This window comes from Saccostrea echinata, unplaced genomic scaffold (assembly GCF_033153115.1).
Source record: "Saccostrea echinata isolate AGI-Se365-2 ecotype Australia unplaced genomic scaffold, CSIRO_AGI_Sech_v1 ptg000022l, whole genome shotgun sequence".
Taxonomy (NCBI): domain Eukaryota; kingdom Metazoa; phylum Mollusca; class Bivalvia; order Ostreida; family Ostreidae; genus Saccostrea; species Saccostrea echinata.
Genome location: NW_026889771.1, coordinates 8,377,765 through 8,401,724, shown reverse-complemented (window position 1 = coordinate 8,401,724; position 23,960 = coordinate 8,377,765). Strand labels below are relative to the sequence as shown.

The 23,960-nt window shown below is 33.5% G+C and overlaps 1 protein-coding gene and 1 long non-coding RNA gene across 2 annotated transcripts in view; both read right to left on the bottom strand.

The window, feature by feature from the left end:
• LOC133190342 (uncharacterized) overlaps nt 1-23,960 on the bottom strand; it is a 47,593-nt gene that overhangs the window by 9,278 nt on the left and 14,355 nt on the right. The window contains exons 15-30 of the mRNA XM_061325917.1: nt 19,950-20,209; nt 19,082-19,244; nt 18,740-18,862; nt 17,277-17,515; nt 16,795-17,095; nt 16,435-16,592; nt 15,817-15,955; nt 15,534-15,660; nt 12,577-12,910; nt 12,410-12,464; nt 12,193-12,259; nt 11,928-11,986; nt 11,409-11,460; nt 10,857-11,314; nt 10,703-10,766; nt 9,781-9,836 (exon numbers count right to left, since the gene is read on the bottom strand). Coding sequence (XP_061181901.1) covers nt 9,781-9,836; nt 10,703-10,766; nt 10,857-11,314; nt 11,409-11,460; nt 11,928-11,986; nt 12,193-12,259; nt 12,410-12,464; nt 12,577-12,910; nt 15,534-15,660; nt 15,817-15,955; nt 16,435-16,592; nt 16,795-17,095; nt 17,277-17,515; nt 18,740-18,862; nt 19,082-19,244; nt 19,950-20,209 — 2,655 coding nt within the window. The remainder of the gene's footprint in view (nt 1-9,780; nt 9,837-10,702; nt 10,767-10,856; nt 11,315-11,408; nt 11,461-11,927; nt 11,987-12,192; nt 12,260-12,409; nt 12,465-12,576; nt 12,911-15,533; nt 15,661-15,816; nt 15,956-16,434; nt 16,593-16,794; nt 17,096-17,276; nt 17,516-18,739; nt 18,863-19,081; nt 19,245-19,949; nt 20,210-23,960) is intronic.
• Nucleotides 4,847-8,225, bottom strand: LOC133190862 (uncharacterized). The gene is made up of 3 exons (XR_009721625.1): nt 7,773-8,225; nt 6,390-6,490; nt 4,847-5,917 (listed from the first exon to the last, which is right to left on the bottom strand). It is a non-coding gene; the product is annotated as an uncharacterized LOC133190862 (long non-coding RNA).

Here is a 23,960-nt window from a genome sequence, read left to right as displayed (position 1 = left end):
GAAGAAAAGAATACTCCTTTTTGACTGATGAGTGGATTTTTTTTGTTTGCAAGAGAATTTATACTGTTTACCATAATAAGAATTTAACTGCATTTTATTGCACTGCACTTCAATGCAATGTCAATCAATAAAATGAAGTCCATTTTTTGTTTTACATTATGGTCTTGAAAATAAGGTGTATATTAACATATTTTCTAATATATTTTTATTTTTAAAAAAGTTTTGAAAAACAGACTGGATAGAATATTTTCATTCTCATTTTCTTATATGATTCTTCTCTTTCATATGAATCTAAATTAACAATGCAGTAATAATGTCGAAGGATTTTTCGACAAACTTTTTCATTGCTGTTTATTATTTTATGCAACGCTTAGTTTGGGTAAACGAAAGATTAAAAAGGAGAGAAATCTAGTGTTTGACTGATGAGTGTAAGTTTTGAGAGTGATGCAGATAAGCACCAGGAAGGATAAACAGAATATATGCTGTTAACAGTACTGAGAGCTAAGTTCTCATCAAAGAACAGTTACTTTTGCTGATTTTTTTTTTTATTGAAAGACTGATATGGATATATGCCAACCATCCCGAGGAAAATTGGAATGTCGAGTGAAATTCTTTAATTGCCAGCTAATTAATTTTGCTTTTAAATAAAAATATAACTGTCCTACAATGCATTGCATTGTAATGCTTGATGCACTGCCTATAAAACATACTTGGTCAAGTTTTATTATCAGGGGAAAACGGTGAAAAAAATATAAACTTTCCCGTTTAACTTATGAGTGAATATTTTGAGACTCAAACAAAGCGCCGATGACTTTGTACAACAATCAAAGACGCTTTTCAATACTGCTTAGCAGTACTTGTTTAGTGAGATAAGCTCACAATAAGTCCTTTACACGCGACATTACCGTTATTTACTCTGACTTTTACACATGGTCATATGCGAATGTCTCTCTAACGTCTTATATATAGTATACAAGCCTGTTACTCGTTAGCATTGCTTAAACATTTACATAATATAACGCAGAAATCAATGAGAGTTTTGTCTACGTTGTTCAAAGGGACATAATTTGAGTTATCCAACTTTGAAACAAAACTTACATTATGCAAATTTCCAAATAAACATTCGATCACAAGGACAAATTGTATATAAAAGCTGTCTTTGGAGGGTGGATGGTGGGGAATATTTCTAATACATTGACAAGTAAAGTAATTATGCTTGTTGAAATACAAGTAGAATTGCACCATACTGCACTCTGCTGCAATACAATGCGCTACATGCTTGTTGAAATACAAGTAGAATTGCACCATACTGCACTCTGCTGCAATACAATGCGCTACATTGTGATGCCTGCCAAATTGTCCAATCAAAATTAACTTAGTCATTTTTTTTTTCTTAATTGAATTTAAAAACTGATTGAATACACACACTTTTTTCATTTTATGCTCTGAAAAAAAAAAAAGTTTCAAAAACAGACTAGATAGCATTTTGTTTTATTCTCATATTCTTAAATATTTGTTTTCTTTGATATGAATCAAAATTTACAATCAGTAATTAAGTCGAGGGAACTTTCGCAAAGTTACGTGTTGCTGGTTTTTTTTTTTTAATCGAATGACTAGTTTAGGTATGCGCAAAAGATCCAGAAGAAATGAACACTCCTTTTTGACTGATGAGTGGATTTTTTTTGTTTGCAAGAGAATTTATACTGTTTACCATAATAAGAATTTAACTGCATTTTATTGCACTGCACTTCAATGCAATGTCAATCAATAAAATGAAGTCCATTTTTTGTTTTACATTATGGTCTTGAAAATAAGGTGTAAATTAACATATTTTCTAATATATTTTTATTTTTAAAAAAGTTTTGAAAAACAGACTGGATGGAATATTTTCATTAACATTTTCTTATATGATTCTTCTCTTTCATATGAATCTAAATTAACAATGCAGTAATAATGTCGAAGGATTTTTCGACAAACTTTTTCATTGCTGTTTATTATTTTATGCAACGCTTAGTTTGGGTATACGAAAGATTAAAAAGGAGAGAAATCTAGTGTTTGACTGATGAGTGTAAATTTTGAGAGTGATGCAGATAAGCACCAGGAAGGATAAACAGAATATATGCTGTTAACAGTACTGAGAGCTAAGTTCTCATCAAAGAACAGTTCCTTTTGCTGATTTTTTTTTTTTTATTGAAAGACTGATATGGATATATGCCAACCATCCCGAGGAAAATTGGAATGTCGAGTGAAATTCTTTAATTGCCAGCTAATTAATTTTGCTTTTAAATAAAAATATAACTGTCCTACAATGCATTGCATTGTAATGCTTGATGCACTGCCTATAAGACATACTTGGTCAAGTTTTATTATCAGGGGAAAACGGTGAAAAAATATAAACTTTCCCGTTTAACTTGTGAGTGAATATTTTGAGACTCAAACAAAGCGCCGATGACTTTGTACAACAATCAAAGACGCTTTTCAATACTGCTTAGCAGTACTTGTTTAGTGAGATAAGCTCACAATAAGTCCTTTACACGCGACATTACCGTTATTTACTCTGACTTTAACACATGGTCATATGTGAATATCTCTCTAACGTCTTATATATGGTATACAAGCCTGTTACTCGTTAGCATTGCTTAAACATTTACATAATATAATGCAGAAATCAATGAGAGTTTTGTCTACGTTGTTCAAAGGGACATAATTTGAGTTATCCAACTTTGAAACAAAACTTACATTATGCAAATTTCCAAATAAACATTCGATCACAAGGACAAATTGTATATAAAAGCTGTCTTTGGAGGGTGGATGGTGGGGAATATTTCTAATACATTGACAAGTAAGGTTATTGTGCTTGTTGAAATACAAGTAGAATTGCACCATACTGCACTCTGCTGCAATACAATGCGCTACATTGTGATGCCTGCCAAATTGTCCAATCAAAATTAACTTAGTCATCTTTTTTTCCTTAATTGAATTTAAAAACTGATTGAATACACATACTTTTTTCATTTTATGCTCTGAAAAAAAAAAGTTTCAAAAACAGACTAGATAGCATTTTGTTTTATTCTCATATTCTTAAATATTTGTTTTCTTTGATATGAATCAAAATTTACAATCAGTAATTAAGTCGAGGGACTTTCGCAAACTTACGTGTTGCTGGGTTTTTTTTTTAATCGAATGACTAGTTTAGGTATGCGCAAAAGATCCAGAAGAAATGAACACTCCTTTTTGACTGATGAGTGGATTTTTTTGTTTGCAAGAGAATTTATACTGTTTACTATGATAAGAATTTAACTGCATTTTATTGCACTGCACTTCAATGCAATGTCAATCAATAAAATGAAGTCCATTTTTTGTTTTACATTATGGTCTTGAAAATAAGGTGTAAATTAACGACGACGGACCTAATTCATTTCTGCAATAGAGTTTTTATTTAAATTTTGAAATGAGGTAACGTGACTTTTGGTGAGTTAAAATCAATAAAAAAATTATATGGTCATCGATGTAGATTTTTAATGGGGAGCGTTTCAAAAGTTGGTGATGGAAACCAATAATTACTATAGAAAGTAATGGGAAATTGCCAGTGTACGGTATAAAAGTGATCATTAAAAAAATTCTGCAATAGAATTTTTATTCATATTAAAGGATTATGTAAACAAGACAATTTACTAGCAAATTATGCCAAAAAATAAATGAGTCATCGATCTTAATTTTTCAGGGGGCATGTCAAACTCTGGTGTAGGGCACATTTTGGGGAATAATTATCATTGAAAATACCTTGGCCAAATAAATTCTGATGTTTCATGTACTTATTCTTTAACTTACTTTAACACTAAATAATGATAATCATAATTTAAAGTGGTTTGCCAATTTAAAAAAAAACTCTAAGGATGGTGTCCAAGTATGATATACGTGAATTATGCGCGTATAATACTCTAGGGATGGTCTCAAAGTATGATTTACGTGATCCGCGTCCTATAGGTCCCTGATGTAACAAATCATTATCTGCAAGCCTGTTCATTTCAGAAGTTTAAAGTTTTCTGAGCAAAATAAACTCTAATACATGTACATGTATATGATACAGTGTTTATCAAATTATAAATATGCATAGATGGTAAAAGACCAAGTGAATTTTAAGAAACTGTTTCAAGATAGGACTTTTTGGTTTCTGTCTTGTTCTGACACTTTACTCTGTCTTTACTATCTGTATAAACTAGAGCTTATATAAGTCTTTTTTGTACAGGGTTCTGTATTTTTTGGACTAAGAGTTTTAAATTGAAATATGGCAAAATTTGGCATTCATAATCAAAATCATTTTTAATTACTCTGATAGACTCATTTTCCACTAAATATGCTTTAATAGTCAACTTAAAAGACAAAATATAAAATCTATGATTGAATACTGATATGTCTTAATCATGTTAATGAACTATGATAAACTGTAGAATAAATATTTAAATTGTAGGAGTATCCTCTTTTCTTATCTTTATAAATTACAATGTAATAATAATCTACAAATTCCAAGACTTTTGATAGTGATACATGTAAATAGGGAAGAAAATATCCATCAGCTTGTCATTTGGGAATTCCTACCCAAAATCTTTACAAAGATATTATTTCAATTGAGAATTCATGTGTCTTTTTACAGGACGTGCATGCTATGGGTAGTAAACTCTACAACCTTAAAAAAAAACATTTTACAATCATGCACCTGTGTTATTTTACCCTGAGGCTGCTCTCATTGTAAAGAATATAAGGAGTTAACACACAAATATAATACTTTATTCATAAAGTATTTCACACTTCAGGAAAAAATGATGACAGGTATAAAGATGTAACTATGAAGTATTGAAAAAGTACCATTCAGTATCAAAATGTGCTGAAATATACAAAAATATTTTGTGTTTGTTTATAATGATTTCACTTCATTTACCTATTAGGTATACAAACTTTAATTTTTTTAATCAAAATTTTATTACAGTTTTATTTTTTTCTGATGAGAAATAACAAAAATGTTTTCATGTTTGGTAAAACCGGTTCACACCAACCGTACAAGTAACTACATGTAGAGTACCTAAATATTTCATCACTTCTGTAAATGTAATGAGTAATGTACATACTGTGTAAATGTACAACAACAATATGCAATTTGTTTAATATGAATAGTTTTCCCAGTGGCTAATCATGTATTCTGGTGCTGTAACAATACATTTGTGGAAGATGTACAAAAAAGCAGCTTTTAACGCTTTTTAAATCATTATGACATGCTCATGTATTTGAAAAAACAAAATCACTCCTCCTGAAAATTGCTTGAGCTAAGTTTTCATTTACTTTTGTTACATACACCTTTCTGTCTTCATTGTTCTTCCTATGTACGAGTACACAACGAGCCATTATAAAATACATGTAATTGCAACTCTTAATTATGCTTGGAGGTTCCTAATTGTGGCCACACCCTACCCCTGGGGGTCATGATTTGAACAATTCAGAATCTTCACTGTATGGGTGTTGTGATCACCCATTTTGTGGAACGCTCCCTCCTGGTTCTTGGGTCGAGGGTTCCAGCCCAAACAGCAACACCAGCACTTGGCACAGTAAAGTGAAAGTTGGAGTTCTTGGATGAGACAGTAAAAGTTGAGGTCCCATGTAAGAGCAGGCATTGGCACGCTAAAGAACCTTCACTCCTCACTGGGCCTTAGTGTTGAGCAAACGTCTAAATTTCAAGTTATTCACTGCATTTTGTGATTTCTCATAAGGGTTAAATAATCTTGCAAGGGATGTTACATGTAAGTTACAACGATCAATTCATGCTTTGATGCCTTGATGGAAATGCTGCAAATTCAAGTAAAATTTCTGCTAAAGATGGGTGCTCCAACAGATGCAGCAATTTGAGTTATATTGTTGTTTCTACCTGGAAAGAAATCCACAAAAAATGATTGTGATATTCAGATAAATAAATATTTAATCATTATCAAGTATACAGTTTACACATGTAACTAGTTATGATGATTTTTTTCATTGTCCAAAACTTTGACTTTTATGTATTTTTTCTGAGGGAAAAAATATAAAACATATTATTAAATATTGTAGTTTAAATATAATCACAATATGGGAACCAAATTAGGATTTACATGATACAAACAATATATAAAATTAAGTACAATCATACATTTCAAAGTTAGGTGAATAAATAGATAGTAAAAAATACATGAATATACTCAAAGTCAAAATGCATATTCAAACCCTAATAAAGCATATGAATAATGAGCATGTGCAGTGTATAAAGAACAGGAGCAGCAAATAAGAACATATTTCACATTTATCCCCTTTTTAAACAAGAGTGATGTTTTCATTTTTCAAAAGTATCAACACACTCAACTTACCTGATCATGTTGTTTGTAAATAAAAACAAACATGTCTTAGCTAGGGGTTTTTTTCAACAGCAGGTATTTCTTCAGTACATGTATCTCTGTAAGATTGTTTTCTGTGGTAAAAAAAAAAAATCAATTATTAAATTTGAAATTCAAAATACATGTGAATATTGTGATGTACAAGATAGCATCATAACGACCAATTAGCATGATCAGTGTGATTCAAGTATACACATTTTTAAAGCTGTTTAATCATGTTAATTTTTTCAAAGCTTTGTGCACTGTAAAAGATATGAAGGCAACTTATAATTTTGGAGGAAACAGTTTTGTGAGATAATTAAGACAAATATAATTATCATAGTTAAAACAAATGATTCAAGGGTTCACTTATATAATATGGCACATAATAGCATACTTGATTCTGATGATTCAGCACTTTGGTAAAACAGGGAATGACCAGTTCCTATTTAAATCTACACTTAAAAAGTCTAACATTTCCAATATTTTACTAAGTGGTCATTAAAAAAATCAATGTTTGAGCTCGGAGTGAGATACTGGACCTGCCGATGAGATATTGGACCGGTTACATAACACAATGGACAGGATCAGCTAAATCTCATTAGCATTTATTTGTGTTTGACAGTGACAGAATTGACCGATCACGAGTTTCATCAAAGTGCTGGTAAAGGAAATTTAGATTAAGGAAGCCAGCACAAGATACATGTATTTTAAAAAATAAAAGGTACAGTAACAAAACATTTATCAACTGTTTTCTCAGGCAAAATGTTTTGTTGACCTCTAAAACCAAACTGTTTGCCTTCATCTTAACACGTTTCCTTTGAACCCAGTCAATAATATATGTATATTGTGAGATGGTATTGCACTCGCATCAAGACTGGAGGACTGACTGAGCAAAAAAAAATTGAAAGGCTCAGGCATGTCAGGCGGCTTCGACATTGTGTCCTTGGAGATATTTGTATTGAAAGTGGTTTATTCTATGACAAGAAGCTTTTGATGGAGATACTCTGGTGAAGACAGTGAACTATTATACATTTGCAGTCCTTTCTATCTTAGTTATGTTTTACCATAGAACTACAATATTTCTATTTATACTGCTCACAACATAAGCTGGGTTATTTGATTCTATTAGCATGTAGCCAGGTTTATCTGGCTTAGTTCAGCTCGGTCAAATTTTATCAGAATCAACTATGCTTATAAACTAGGCTATCCTAATTAGGAATTGTCCTTAATGCAATTTATGTTGCATCCAAAATCCTTTTTACAAAGTTATTGATAAGATTTGTCTGCATTGAAAAACTGTATTAATATTTATGAATAAACAATACCAAATGTAACATTGAAAAAATATATAGGCCTATATTTAAATACGGTTACCTGTTCCAAATGTTCAGTGTTGATGTCAACATGGTCAATCAGAAAGTTTTAGCTTAGGTCCTGGCATTCCTGGTTCTTGGTGTGTTTTCTACTTCATTTACATGTTTACAAACATGCACTTAAAAACTTTTTATGTTCATTAAGTTAAATTCCAGAATGAGATGCCAATATATCTTAGACATTCTTCAGAAAAGATCGTTCTTTCAAATCGATGACATACCCCTGAGTCTTAAAACGTCTTCAAAAATAATACGGACCATACGACAGTTAATCGTCTTCGTCAGAAACATCAACTTGAACTTCATGATCATCGTCTCAAGCCACGGTTACCATTCAGAGTCCGCTCATAGGCATAGAACCAAGAATGGGAGAGGATCGTACATTTTGGCCGTAGTATACATAAACCGTTCTCTCGTCGTTTCTTTCTTTTTTTTATTAACAGCATACATATGTGTTTTTGTACACATAGCCTGGTTCCCTGTCCCTGTTTTGCTTCGTGTACTCCGCGTCGCTGCAAGGATGAGCCAGGGGACCAGGCTATTGTTGATATGCGTAAATGTCGTAAAAATAATTTATTTATAGAATCAACAAATGAATATAAATCGAAATGTTTACAATATTCTGGAATTGAGAGGAAACGTTTAAAAATCTTCAAAAGAATTAAAAATGTATATATTTTTTTTATCTTTTGCGATACATAGTTACGTCAATCTGATTCAAGGCATATGCGCGGTTTTCTGCGCAGTGGCGCGAAATTTCGAATTAGGTCCGTCGTCCTTAACATATTTTCTAATATATTTTTATTTTTAAAAAAGTTTTGAAAAACAGACTGGATAGAATATTTTCATTCACATTTTCTTATATGATTCTTCTCTTTCAACAATCAAAGACACTTTTCAATACTGCTTAGCAGTACTTGTTTAGTGAAATATGTTCACACTAAGTCCTTTACACGCGACATTACCCTAAAGCTCCAATATTCGCCGTAAATCATGACTAAAGCAAAGACTAATTATTAGTAGATTGTGATTTTTCAAATCTCACTCATTTCTGTTTAAAATCTTAAAAATCTTTCAGAAAATTCTGGAAACACATTTTTATAGGACATGTTTTTAAAAGAAACAGATTATAGCAATTTCCTGTTTACTGCCAATTTTATTCATAAAACCGATTCTGTCCTATAACCTTGGAATGGGTCAACCTACACCATGTGTCTTGAATTTAAATCACAATAACATTAGTAGGGGTGTTTCGGGTGATCATTACCACTACATTTTATCAATAAGACTATTGCTGACTACTGCGTAGTCATTACTGCTACATATGGAATCAGCCAGCAATGCTGTGGAATATAAGTTCTACTCATTATGATTATTATAAGAGATTTCCAGACAGCAGTACAAAAATGGCCTTCAAAGCTCTACCAGCTGTGTAAAGACTGTGTGTTTTATCCATGAACAATGCTCGGTTTTAAAACTTTCTAAAAATTTTTATTAAATAAAATAAATTTTAAATAAAAAATTGTTTAAAGCCTTAATTTCTTTCGCCTTCCTGTGATGAACAGGGGAAACAGGTCCTATGCATGTATAAGTTGTAACTATAGTTGATCAGTATGTATATGCATAAGCCACTGGCAGCTAACAAAGGAGGCAATGTAGAGGTAATGTATACTTTTCAATGTAGTGGTGAAGTAACCTTTTTGTAGCGGTAATGAGTATGTAGCGGTTATGACAATTTTGAAAATGTAGTAGTAATGATACCCACCCACACAAACAGATGGCAATAGGTTACCCGAGTAACTCAGGTGACCTAAAAGTCTAATGCCCAAAAATTAAAAAAATTGATTTTCCTGTCTTGTGTTGAGACTAATTGATCAAATACGTGTGTGTATTATGAAAATAATTCACAAAAAGTCGCTAGTCTTCATACCAGATATTTCCACTTCTGGGAAAAAATGCCTTGGTCTGGCAAAAATACTAGTCAACGTAAACGAGAATACAAGCCTTACCATCTTTAGGGACTGCTGGAGTGCTTGGGTTTTCCTGTAAATTGCGAGTCCTAAATCTGCAATGTTAAACAGCGACATTTAAGTTCTGATATCGTTTTTGTTTTGTTTTGTTTTTTTTTCTGTTGTTTAACGTCCCTCTCGAGAATTTTTCACTCATATGGAGATGCCACCACTTGCTGATGGAGGGCTACAAATTTTGACCTATACTCGGCACTTAGGGCCATTGAGCAGTGAGGGATCCTTTTTGTGCCAGCACCTACTGCGACACGGGACCTCGGTTTATACAATCTCATCCGAAGTTCCGGTCTCCACGTCCCAGAGTGGGATTCGGACCCGCGACGTAAGGATCAACTTCTTACTCTGCAAATCTAGAGCAGAAGCTCTAACCACTGCGCCACACGAGCAACCTCAGATATCGTAAAACAATACTAATATTTTTAATCGCGAAAAAGTTTATTACTGTTAACTGTAAACACACAAATTGTGAATGTAAATGAATAAAACAATATTTGAATCTTGGGCTTAATGAAGTTACTCCCGCTCTTCAATGATGTGGATAATGAATGTAATGTAATGTTACGATAACAGAATTTAATCAATGAACAGATGTATATCATCGACGTCAGTTTAATTACTTTTAAAGTATTTTTTTTAAATATATGCAAACTGTAAACCCTTTTGGGGAAAAGAAATAAAAAAGCTATTTCTCTTAAGCTGTTATTTGTAAACGGAAACGGAATGTACCTGGAAACACGCAAGTAACCCCCTTCCCCTATCATTAATCCTCCCCTGTTAAATATTTTTTCAAACGTGATTTGTGTGACTAGCAACACTTGGTAATGTCCACCTTGAAAAGTAAAGGACAGAGACTAATAATTTACGCAGCAGCAATATATAGGTGTAATTATTTGGTATTACTTACATTAGAGAATCTTCTCGTTGTATACTTGTGTTGTTTACCCCATGGTTGGTATACATAGGTTCACCTAAAAAATCCATTTGAGAATTATATCAGTAAATTGAATTGTTTTATCCAGAGACAACTAGTTCGTTAAGCAGAGGAAAACTTAGCTTGCCTGGATATGATGGTGGCTGAGTATTTACATAAACGGAATCTAGATCATCCATTAATATCATCCCATCTTCATGTCCATAATTGGAAGCAATGTTGGGCAAAACTGGTTTTTCAACAACACTGCTTCTTGAGTCATTGGCACCATATTTTAATTTGTTAACAGAGTCTCTACTTCCTACAGGTTTCTGCCTGGTGGATGTCTCTGAATGTCTCGCAAACAGGTCCGCGGCATTTGCACCCAAATAGTAATCTTGTTCTCTTAGTTCATCTGAATTTATAACCGTCATGCCCCTTGGCCGTTCATAAGAGAGACCACGGACGGAAGTGCCCCTTGTTTCATAAATTTTATTGCCCTTTGGACTTGATGTAATCACAGCATGAATGGACCTATCTTGCTTGTTAGCCTCTCGTCGTTTTCTAAGTGTGTCCAGATAGCTTGTCTTTGATAAATTGTCTGATCTGCAATAGACGTTTATAAATGACATTATGGCATGACATTAAGCTTTTGAAAAGTTCCGTTTTTGAATTTTCTATGAAATTCTTGGTTCCATACCGTAAAATAACGTCGCCCTCTTCTTCTTCACTTTGCCTTTGTTTTGAACTGTCTGAATATTTTGAAAATCAAAAAATAAATATTATTTTATCAGTAAAACCAAAGGCGGATTCAGCCCCCCCCCCCCCCCGTTTGAATTTTTTGTATGTAGAACTTATAATATCATGTCCATTATCCTAAAATCAAGGAAAAAAACATCTATTTGTAAGAATTCGTCAGCTTCGCCCCCAGACCCCCACCAGGGCTTTGCCCTACACCTACTGGGGGTTTCAATGCAGCCCCCAGACCCCCCTGCTTTCTACTGCCCCCAGACCCCCCCCCCCCCGTTATGAAATTCCTGGATCCGCCACTGAAACTTATTAATTAACATTATCCCCTTAATTTGATTACTCCGTCAGAGAGATCCACAATTAACAGTGCAGTTATTCAATTACCATCTTTTTAAGTAATTTTTAGAATTTGAAACTGTATACAATTTTTGCATTCAATGTACTGAAACACAATGAAAGACAGTCTCACCTTCCCTGCTGCGTCTGTTTAAAGACTCTCTCGTGTGAATGGATCCTTTGCTAGCTTTTCTTCAAGTAAGAAAATATCTATATATAGTTTTTTTTATAATTGTAATGGGTAAGGTGGCAATTTTTATCTTTCCTGATACTTTCTGTAATGTGAATTTTGTTTTAATAGCAATTCTATACTAGTAATCACTTTTCCCATGAATGCAAACTAAAGGCTTTCATTGTCAACAGTTCTATATAGGTCTATAGAGAAACTAAAGACCTACTGTATTATGGCATCTAAGGCTTCATCGATCATTTCTTTCTTCTCCTCTTCATCTTTTTCTGGATAATCTAGAGTATCGAAAGTTTAAAAATCAGAGGAAGTTGATTAAATTACAACTAATTTGCTTTCAAAGTTCTGCAAAGCATGGTTAGTTCATAAAGAGTAAGAGCTGTGCGAGTCTTACATATTATTAAAATATTGCAACCTAAATTCTATACCCTCAAATCTTGTTTGTGGTCTGTCATACGTGTCCTCAAATTCTTGAAAATACACCTTCATTAAAAAGAAAATAATTTAACTGAACATTTTTTGTTCGTTTTGTTGCTTGAACATAATTATGTGAAATTTACATGCAGGATAAAATTAATTAATAATTTTACAAAACCTGTTTGTCTTGAATTCGTCTTTGGTTCCCTTGAGGTACTTCGTAAAGATTATCTTCAATGTCTGCAATTGTGTCATAAATTTCGTTTTCATCAACTTCATTGTGAGGTGTTCCATACCGGCTAGAATGGCGGTCACGTGGTGTTGTGACGTTGCTGGTATCTTCATCACGTGTAGAATTTAAATTGCTCGTGTCGTCATCACGTGGTGTATTTACATTGCTGGTATCTTCATCAGCATCTTCATATTTTCTTGCATCATCTATTAAGGCTCTTTCTTGATCAGCTTTTTCCTTTGCTTCACTTAGCTTGTCCAATTTAGTCATCGCACGCATTCTGCAATGAATCAAACATTTATGGTTTACCATAGTACTTAAAAAAAAATTATATAAAATTTTCAAGTGCTACGTAAGGTCTTTAAAATTAATGATAGTTCAAAATCAAAATGTACGTTCATATAATATTTAGTGTATATACACACCGAACAACAAACCAACAGGTCAGTTATTTAAAACGTTCATATTCATTTTTAGCTCACCTAAACGAAGTCGAGATGAGCTTATACTATATTCCCCGTGTTGGTGTCCTAGTTTAAGGAGAAAGTCCATTCCCAATTAACTATAAGCCCTACCTGAACAAAATGTATCTAGGAATGGACACTTCCAGACTTGCTTCGGTTGTTGAAACGGTTGCCTCCATATTCTAGATGCGTTACCATTTCAAAGTTTATCGAGCAGTTATATTCCCAAGTAACTGTTTATAGCCCTTCCTGAACCAAAACTTGCAAGGATGACGTATCTAGGGATGAATACTACCAGACCTGCTTTGGATTCCATGGCCGTAGGAACCGGGGGGGGGGGCACGGGGGGTGGTGCCCCCCCCCCCCCCAATAATTTTGCCGATATATATGATATAGAAAACATAGCTACTATATGCTTGTGCCCCCTCAATAACGACCTTTGATGACCTTTTTTTTGGCTTGTCAAGGAATTTTGGTACTTAATAGTGCCCCCCAACTGAAAATGTATGGTTGTGCCTCCTCAAAGTGAAATTGCTTCCTACGGGCCTGGATTCTGCATCTGACCTACATTTTCCGGATGGGTGAACAGGTTGAAGTTTTAGAGTTGGTCCACTTCCAAGCAACAATAATCCCTACCTTAACGAAACTTGTTTGCATGATGCATCTACATGTAGGGATGGACACTAACAGATATGCTTCGGTTGCTGGATCTGCCCTACATTTTTCTGGATGAGTGATCAACTTAACGTTTTAGGACCGGTACAGATCAATTCCAAAATAACCAAAAGCCTTTCCTAGAACAAACCTGCATGAATGATGCATCTAACGATGTACAATACCAGGCTTGCTCTGGATGCAGGAACAGAACTATATTTTCTGAATTAGTGAACAGGTAAAAGTTTTTTAAGCAGATTTATTTCTAGGGCTGGGACGATACATGTGTATATCGAGATACCGATTCTGTGTCAGGACGGTACGCATATCAATACGTATGAAGAAATATCGTCGAAAAAATTCTGACATGTTTTTCTTTGTTTACTTAAAACTTTGGGTTTAATATATAAAATAAATATGCTAAATATAAATATATATGTGAAAAACATATTAATTAACACCACTTGTGTAAAATAATTTTGTCTTACAACAGATATACAACTTTTTTGAATAAATTTTTCTTATTTGTGAAGAAATGTTTTGATTAATTCAATTAAAAAAAAGATTTTATAACCAATTCAACATATCGTGATACATATCGTATCGTGGATCAAATATCGTGATACGTATCGATATAGAAAAAGCTGTATCGTCCCATCCCTATAATTATTTCCAAGTAACTACAAGTCCTATCTGGGTCAAACTTGAACAGATTCATCAATAGATGCTCACATCCGGACTTGCTTCGGATACTGGGTCTTTCATTTTCCAGAAGAGTGACTATTAGCCCTTCCTGGACAAATCTCTCGTAATGGACAGTATTAGATTTGCTTTCTTATGCTGGGTCTGACTTACATTTTCTGGATGAGTGACCAAGTTCTAAAGCAGATCTATTATCAAGAAACTATAGTTAAGCCCTACCTACTTCAAACTTGCAGGGATGATGCATCTAGGGATGGGCAGTATTAGACTTGCTTTGGGTTCTGGAACTGACCTAAATTTTTGGAGGAGAGAACAAGTTAAAGTTTTTAGAGGAGGTCACTTCCCAAGTACCTGGACGAAACTTGCTTGGATGATGCATCTCGAGATGCACACTACCAAGCTTTCTTTGGATTCTGAATCTGACCTTATCAAGATGAATGACCCAGTGATTGCGCTAAATTATGAATACGCCAACTTATATACATGTACAGTAACTATATGGTCTAATATGAATGATGTATCGGGAATTGGACACTAAATAAATTGCAGATAAAAGTGCTGGATATGACTTTCATTTTCCAGGTGAGTTAAGTTAGTGGAGCAGGTAATTATACGTCATACCAAAACTCACTTGCATGGATATTAAATTCGGGATGCACGCTAAGAGGAAAGTGTTGGTTTGAGATTTGCCTTTCTTTTTAGTAACATTCGGCGAGAAGGGCTCCGTTATGTTTGATTACCTTATTTTTTCATTATATCCTTAAAAATTCAAGAATATGACAGCCATATAAAAGCTGTGATATATATGATTTTAAACGACAGAATCAAGGATATCCGAACACCAGGAGTGACACCTATGGATCTATGAAACATCAGTTTAAAAGCTTTTAAAAATTTCGTATTGTTTTCATGATGACTAGAAAACAGTTGCTCTAGATACAGCTAACCAAAAAACTTCACCAGATTTTACTAATGTTTAGTTTTCATTAACTAGCAAAAATATACGGTTCCTGTGTTGAACGTCTGTTCCGTGTGAATAAGCACATTTAAATAAACTTCTTGATGATTTTTAAGAAGACTAACATTTTTGATTTTCGTATAAGTTCCACTTTTTGTCCACAGACAAAGCACATACAGGCCAAAAACAGAAGCGGTACAATTCCAGCTATAATACGGACACCCAACTCTTCTTCTTTTACTATGGTCCATTCTAAAACAAAAAAATAAATATATAGGGTTAAAACTCAGAAAATACGATAGACATTGAAACCTGCCATTGCTAGGTGAATTAATAAATAATTATTGTACTTTATCTTGGTAGCGGACAGAAACAAAATTTGAAAAATAATCAAATGAATATAAGTACGTGTCTTCGGAATCGGTTCCTCGATTATAAATGCGTGTTGAACCACCATTACACCAGCATGCTGAACAGCACATAAGTAGATTCCACCATTTCCTTTACCAAACAATTCTATTCCACTAGTATACGGCTGTCCTCGAAACTGTATGTGAAAAAAAATCTCTTCATAAAACACTTTACAAAATGAAAGCTTTGTGACAGATTTTGAGGAAGCCCCCCCCCCCCTTTTGTAATCCCCTCTTCCCGAAACATAGAGCGGAAAATCGGCCCAAGAGGTATGTAGCTGACCCCCTTTCCCCATTTTAAGGATTTGAAACTGTATTGCTTGCTTAAGCTTGTCACTGTTTTAGATGTTATTATGAGCTAAACTATTTCCTTCCATCAAGAAACATACCCCTTTTCCTTGCTTGTCGTAGTTTTTTGAAGGTTGAAATCTTTTTTCAAGATATTTAAATCCGAAACTATGTTTGCACAACAGTTTTAACCAAGACATTAGAGCGATAGGCAAAACAAAAAGTGTCTAGTCATAATGGAGGTGTGAATGTTCTAGGTTATTAGCCACTGCCGTTCAGTTAATCAGTAAATACTTATGATTTCTGTTCTAAAATAAAAACAGTTTACCCTTTGATGTATTTTGAATGATCCATTCGCACTTGGGTTCATTATTTCATCAATGTGAAACCACATGACGTCCACATCTATCGATTTTCTCATGTAGTAAGTATAATCACACTTCAATATTACGTCACTCGTTTCGCTTTCTTTTATGATGTCACTAGCTAAAATAAACCCAAAATAAAATGAAGAGAGTGTCTATTAATAGTGGTGTGCTATAATGCTAGAAAATTAATATTTGATTCATCACAATCGATGAAGACTCTTCGTGTTTTTCTTTATATGAATTTCCTAAATATTCGACAAACAGACAGAGGAAGCTAAGGCTTACAAAATGTTTGTATTAATAATATATTTTTACTGTACCTGTGTATGTTATCCCCATTGAATTAAGAAAACCCTCTTTGTTCATTATCGCCGCTCCCTTCATGTCGACCCTCTGACCATTTATTTTTAGGCTGTAAATATATCCCATAAACCCGACAAGTGTCTGTACATCCTTGTGCAGTTGATATCTATCTGCTTTTTCTCCTCCACCAATATACAAAGTTCTGCCTGGCGAAAACGGAGACCCGTACGACTCGAGTTCAATGGACGGTCCAGCATTCACCCTTAATTTAGCTGTGGTTTTTCTGACGGCAAGGGAGATATGATACCAGGAATCAGGCTGTAAAAGTTCATGTTTTGATGACAATACAGAACATCTAATATATAATTTTTTTCAGAAATTTATTTACAACTCTAGAGAAGACTTAATTTACTTTCAATATGAATAAGATTATAGAACACAACATAACAGTGTCTCGGTTAATTTACGTATTTTATTTCACTAATGTTTAAAACACTACCTGAATGTCTGTCAGATCGGTACACACCAACTTCTTCCCACAGTTGCAGCAAAAAATAAGGACAGCTTTTTTAATCTTTAAATAAACTACTGATTTTTCTTCAGCTCCGTGATTGAAAAGCAGAAGGCCATCCATTTTCATTGGCGAAAAAACAATTTCTACGGAAAGTCTCATCGTGCCCAGCACCGACAGCTTCATGTAGTTATTTCCATGGAATATAGGATATGCAACAGTTGGCTCTAAAAAAAAATAAAATTATACTATAGAATAAAATTTCAAAAATAAAATTTTATTTAAAAGGCTTGGTTCTAACCAAAGTACAAAAAAAGATCCACCTAAAAATAAACATGACATTGTATGATTTTTCTAGCCAGTACTTAGTAGTAAGAATAGCCATACACCCATAAATGTTTCATCTATGTTCCTTTAACGAGGTTGGATCCTGATATTTAAAGTTTTAAACTTTTTTTGTCAAGTATATTTTTAGTTTCTACACATATAGCTTAATTAAAAATCAAAACAAAAAACGGGGGTCAATACGCTTCTTTTGGCGCTACAGTACATTTAATATGACCTTTTTGCACTGAAATTTGTGTCTTAATCAAAAATCACATCTTCGACGTTTTCCCTCCAATGTTTTTATCCAAATAAATCATGGGACAAATTAAACTTTTAGTCTATTTAAAAAAAGACACTTCAAAATTGTGACTAAGAAAAAGTTTCAAATTGCTTCGCATAATCAATTATTTGACCTTTCTGCACTCAAAAAATGTGATTTTTCTGACATTAAAAATTTAACAAGCAAGAAAATTATTTTAAAGTCTTAAACTTTTTCTGAATTTAGGCAGATTGATCAAAGTTATCTTATATATTCAGAAAATAAAAACAAAAGTGGGGGTCTATGATGTAAATTTTTAGATATTACTGAAAAAGTGTTCATTTTATGTTAAAATTGGCTCAATTTTCTCCTGGACTTTCAGAATATATTCACTATATTTGTCACAATATAATGAAAGAATTCATTAGAAATAATTTAATAGATATTTCAGAACCAGCATAAAACATTTCACTGCAAAAAACAGCTCTGTGTGCAACCAGCGTGGAAAAATAGGAATCTAAACTTAACAGTACTGTATATATTTCAAAAGGAGACAAAATGATCATTTTCTCCTAAAAAAAACCTTCCGCCACAAAATATAGTTCCTGGCTTAATCCTCTTTGAATGGAATTTAATCGTGGTTTTTTCATTGGATATAGTTAATTTGCATTGTAGAATTCAGATTTAATGTTTGAACTTAAAAATGACGCAGAATTTTATAAATAAAGGTCCAGACCAAAATCTGCTCAAAAGCTCAGGATCGAACCTCCTTAAAAAGGCCTTGTCCATCCATCCATAATGGGTGATGGTGAATAAAAATTTTATATCCTTTTTAAAAATAAGGAATGTGTAATATTTTTTTTACCTAATTGTTTTTCTTTAACATTGATACTTTTGAGTGGCGAGCCATACTCAGATTTTGATGTGTCTTCAAACAGACTAAGAGCTCGGAAATTCACTCTCAACGAACCAATCACGCCGGTAAATCCTACAATTATGAAGAATTGCATATTATTATTAAAGACTGAAAAAAATCTTAAATTTTCCGTATCACACACATGAACACATCAGTTAATGAACTGTAAAGCCAAGATATGCTGTAATTTTTTTTACGTTTATAATTATTACATTTATCTTTTTCTCAATCATTGTATATATAATGCAAATATAACATTAACTTTGATCAGATGTTCACAAAACTTGATACCTATTCTCTCTTTTCTGTGTTTATCCCAGCCAACCGTCATCTGTGCGTCAAAATTTAATTCTCCTTCAAATTTTACGGTGGCGTTCAGGTGTTTACCATCATCGACTCTCATGAAGGCTTCGTTTTTGAAAATGCAAACCAGGACTGTATGCCAAATATTTTTCTAAAAGTTTAGAATTCACATAAATTTAATAAATTTACATTCATTTTGTAAGCATCTGATTTTATTACGTCAACAATACGTCATGTCAAGATGAAAGAGGCACTCACAAAGTAACTACCTTTTTTCTCTGTATGTACATGTATGTATGCATGAATGCATGTGTATATGAATATTTTTAGTTCACTATTGTTTTCCTTACATGTATTTACTTTTTAAAACATTTCATGTGTCATTGCATCAAAACGTAAAAGTCACAATGATAAATCCCAAACTTGGGAAAACAAAATAATATGAACATTGTTAAAGCTGTACACAAATATATTTAAAAAATCGAAAAGATTTTTATGAATAACCAGCGTAATAACCATTCTGTATCTATTACAACCCCTTTCCTTTCTTTCCTTGCACCCCCCCCCTTTCTTATTTCTTTGCACTATTTGTATTGTACATTCGTTTGTTGTACATCACGTGTATATGTATATGTCACTTTGTTTGTGTTGGAGAGGACAATCTAAGTTGGTAAAACTTGTGTCCAGTCCTACTGATTATGTTTCAATAAAACATGTTTAAATACAAAAAAAAATCTTTTGAAAAAAGAAAGGATTCAAATAAACCTTTTTTAAGGAAGTGATAAAAGCACGTCAATATATAAGCGTTCAAACACATCAGCGTCTAGATATAAAATTCAATTTTCAGTATACCGACCTTAATCTTGTTTGGATATTTTAAATTTAGTTTGAATTTTCCATCGGACACCTCCAACCAAGGTTGACCATTGTCCAGAGAGAGTTCGAATTCATGAGCGCACCGGCCAGTATTGCATTGTCGGTACCGGCGAACCATCACACCAGAATCCTTCTCAGGGTTAAACAGAATATACAGCAGCAAAAAGGGGGTGGATTTCCCCTGCATTTTGTAGGTTAGATAACTTTTGCTATGCAGATTAATTCCTTTATTTTCAGGATCTGAAAAATTAATCTCGAAAATAATACAGAGTTCAAAAATTTAAGATTTATCAATAAGTAATTACTCACATTGAATTAATACTGTAAAGTTTACAAAGGACCACTTCAAAGTCCTATTGATTTTTATAAGAATAACACCAACTTTTCACTAATTCTTAATTATCTCCCCTTGAAAGGGGTGTGGCTCTTCATCTGAACAAACTTGAATCCCATTCAAAGAACTGAAGGATGCAAGTTCAGGCCTTTGCCAGTTTTTTTTCTCTGCTTAGCATCCATCCATCTTTCAAAAACCTACCTACATTTTTCAACAACCTACCTACCTATTCGCAAAAAACACACAAGCCAAAAAATACACAGACTTTATATTCATAAAAAATAACGTCTATGTTATAGTTACACTATAGATATTAATTGGTTAGCTGTAAATACACTCACAGTTTTTCATTCACGAGGGGCGGAGCCCCGAGTGAATAAAAACTGTGAGTGTATTTACAGCTAACCAATTAATATCTATTGTGTAAGTTACTTGTACCAGAGGACCAATGAGAGAAAAGCGAGTTGATAAATAGCACCGCCTACTACGAGGTGTCAAGACACGGTCCGGAGTCTGTATAAATAGCTGTCTCCATCTGCAAGGATCATACTTTACTGCGGCACTGCTACTACAAGTTGTTGATTGAAAAATCGGAATTGGTACGTGTGAAGATATTGTATCTTTGAAATGTTGAAGACGCAGAAAACATGATTTTTGTCAGGTACAGGTATAGGGGTAGCGATTGTAGGCTTTTATGTTCAAGCCGTCAACTCTGAAAGAAAATTTATCTTTCTAGATCGTTTTTTTTTTTTTTTTTTTGAAAAAAGGGGGGATGGATATGGGAAACATCGGCATTGAACTTTTTCTTTATGGCAATCGGCGTACAGAAAAAAAATGAAATGATTTGTGACATTTTAATGAAAGTTTGAAATGGTATTGGAAGTAAAAAAAAATGCGGGGACTTCTGATGTGAAATTGCTATATGTATTTGGAGACGGGAAAGAAAATGACGAGAATTCGAGATAGGACGTATCATTTACTAAACATACAGAACCATTTATGAAGCGGACACCGACAAGCTAAATAATGTTAGTATTTTTGAAATTTAAAATGTTGACTTAATTCATTCATCAGCCATTGCCTTGGTCTTGAAATTGACATCATTCATTCATTAGTCAAGGTCTTGACACAGTATGGCTTGATGCCAAAAGGTGGGCGTGACTTAAAAAAACTGTGATTCTTCTGGCAAATACACCACAGCAACATGAAAGCAAAATCTAAATTTACCGCCAGTCCTATGGTACAACACAGGGTTACCGTTTGATTTCACAAATATATTTTTCTCGTAGAAAGATATATTCTTAAGTAAAATCAAATGTAATAAATAGCTAGAATACACCTAAACTGCAGACAAATAAATAAAGAAATTGAAAGAATTCAAGGATTTTGACGAAGAGTTACTGAGTAATCAGTCTAAGGACTTCTGATTCTGTTTTTTTCTGACCTGAGGTGACAAAAATGAAGGCGCAGGGGGGGGGGGCGCTAATCATGGGGGAAAAAACTTGCAATGACCCTACTGATAAAAATAAAATACATGTAGCACTCCTAAACTACATGCATAAAAAACATAAAAATGTACGCATGAAAGTTAGTACGATAATGCATAAAATATCGATTCCTAACTTTTTGACAGATACAAAATGACCCTTTCGCTGATGTGCTACATAAAAAGTGTTCTACCGGTACATGCATGCAAAGTTACAATCACAACCACCAACGGACATAACATAGGGTGCATTTTGGTGGATATTTCAAATGTCAATTCTCTCATTCAGCCGGAATTTTCTAATTTCATTTGGGCGAATTACCACGAACCTTATCTCCCGATTCCCGCCTACATTTTACACATTTATAATTCAACGTCATGTTTGGCATATTTGCTATTTTTTTTTTTATTGCAAAGTAGACTTCGAAATTCAATTGCGATTGATTTGTTACTTTAATAGCCGTGTAAATTAATTAGTTACTGTTAAATACAACTCTTTTCTGATTCCGTTGAAATCACACTTTAAAACGTAATAAGATTTTAAAATACTCATATAAGTGGATAATCTTACAGTTTGATAAACATCTGTTAAATTAACTATATCTGTTTCATTAAGTTATAGTTACTAGTTTTATATCATTTAAAATTGGTCATAAAATGACAATTTTCGCCATGTTTTGTTTCAACAAAAGCTTTAATTGGTATGGATTTGCTAAATATTTGTATAATAATTTCATTTTTACCAAAAATTTACAGTTATCTCTTTTTCTCTTGATATATAATTAGAAAATTGATGTACAGTAAATATCTTTATAAATTCAAAAAAATAATTGGAATAGTAACTTTTTTAGGCGGCGGACAATACTATCGTTCACAGTTTTATTTGGGAGATGATAGATTATTACACAACTTCATAAAGCACATAGAGTAATAAAAACATCAAGTAATCGTTAGTATGAATAAGAGTGAGTTACTTTCCAAAGTGTCAAGGCGTGTTGCTATAGAAAAAAGAAAGAAAAAGCTCTCTAGAGCCGTTTAACATCAGGTGCAATGATTCATGCAAGTTGTGAATTTCAAAATACTAGTACCAAGCCCATGCTGATATCTAAATTCGTGTAAAGTAACGATCAGTAATGTGTTCATTAAACTTTAATCACGTATGTTATGTGCAATATTTATAAATTTTAGGCCAAACAAAAAAAATATGTGTGGTTCCGGTTACACTTCCAAAAAAATTAGGGTAGGTAGGTAGGGATTTTTTTTTCTTTTCTTTTTTTTTTTAACAAAATGATTTTCTTCATTTTTTCTAAATAATACCTATCACTGCTTTGCAAATGGCATTTAGATGTGGTGTGATAATATACTAGTCAATATTGGTAGGGGACGCCTACATGCTAGCTTGCTTTGGATTTAACACTATTAAACACTTGCACTATGTTTTGCAAGGAGGTCGTCATTGCTGAAACTAAAACTTAAACTGGAGCCATTGATGGAAATCGGGGGAAATTCCGGAAAAAATATGAAAATTGCCAAAAAAAAGTTTAGGGTCGGGGGTATAAAATAGGGAAGGTCGGGTAACCGGAACCACACATATTTTTTTATTTGGCCTTAATAATATTATACTCCACTTTGCCGACTAGGAGGACAATAGCAATCTACCACCCCCCCTCCCACAAGATAGCAATTATTTCCCGAGGGGCAAAAAAACCCGCTATACGTAGTTCTCTTAGTCAGTAAATACAATGTAGGTGTTTTATTAGGGGATAACCATTTGAGTCTGAGGGGGGAGGGGGAGGGCTGGCAAAATTTTTCGAGTCAGATTATTTATTTTCATGCCAGTCAAAAACTGATTATTTATTTTCAAGAAGATGATCATGGACAGATTGTTTATTTTCTTCCTCTCTGAAAAAGTCTGACAAGCATTAAAAAAAAAAAAGGAAAAACGCCTAAACTCCAAAACTCTATTTCGTGTATGTGTGTGTGTGTGGGGGGGGGGGGGTACCACTGGTCAAGGACAGGTTCTTTATTTCCTTGCCAGTCGAGGAGAGATTATTTATTTTCAATATTTTTGAGGACAGATTATTTATTTCCACCCCACCCCACCCCCCCCCCCCGGAAACAAGGTCGTCCCCTTATACCGAAGCAGACTTTACTTGTGTCAGGTCACAATC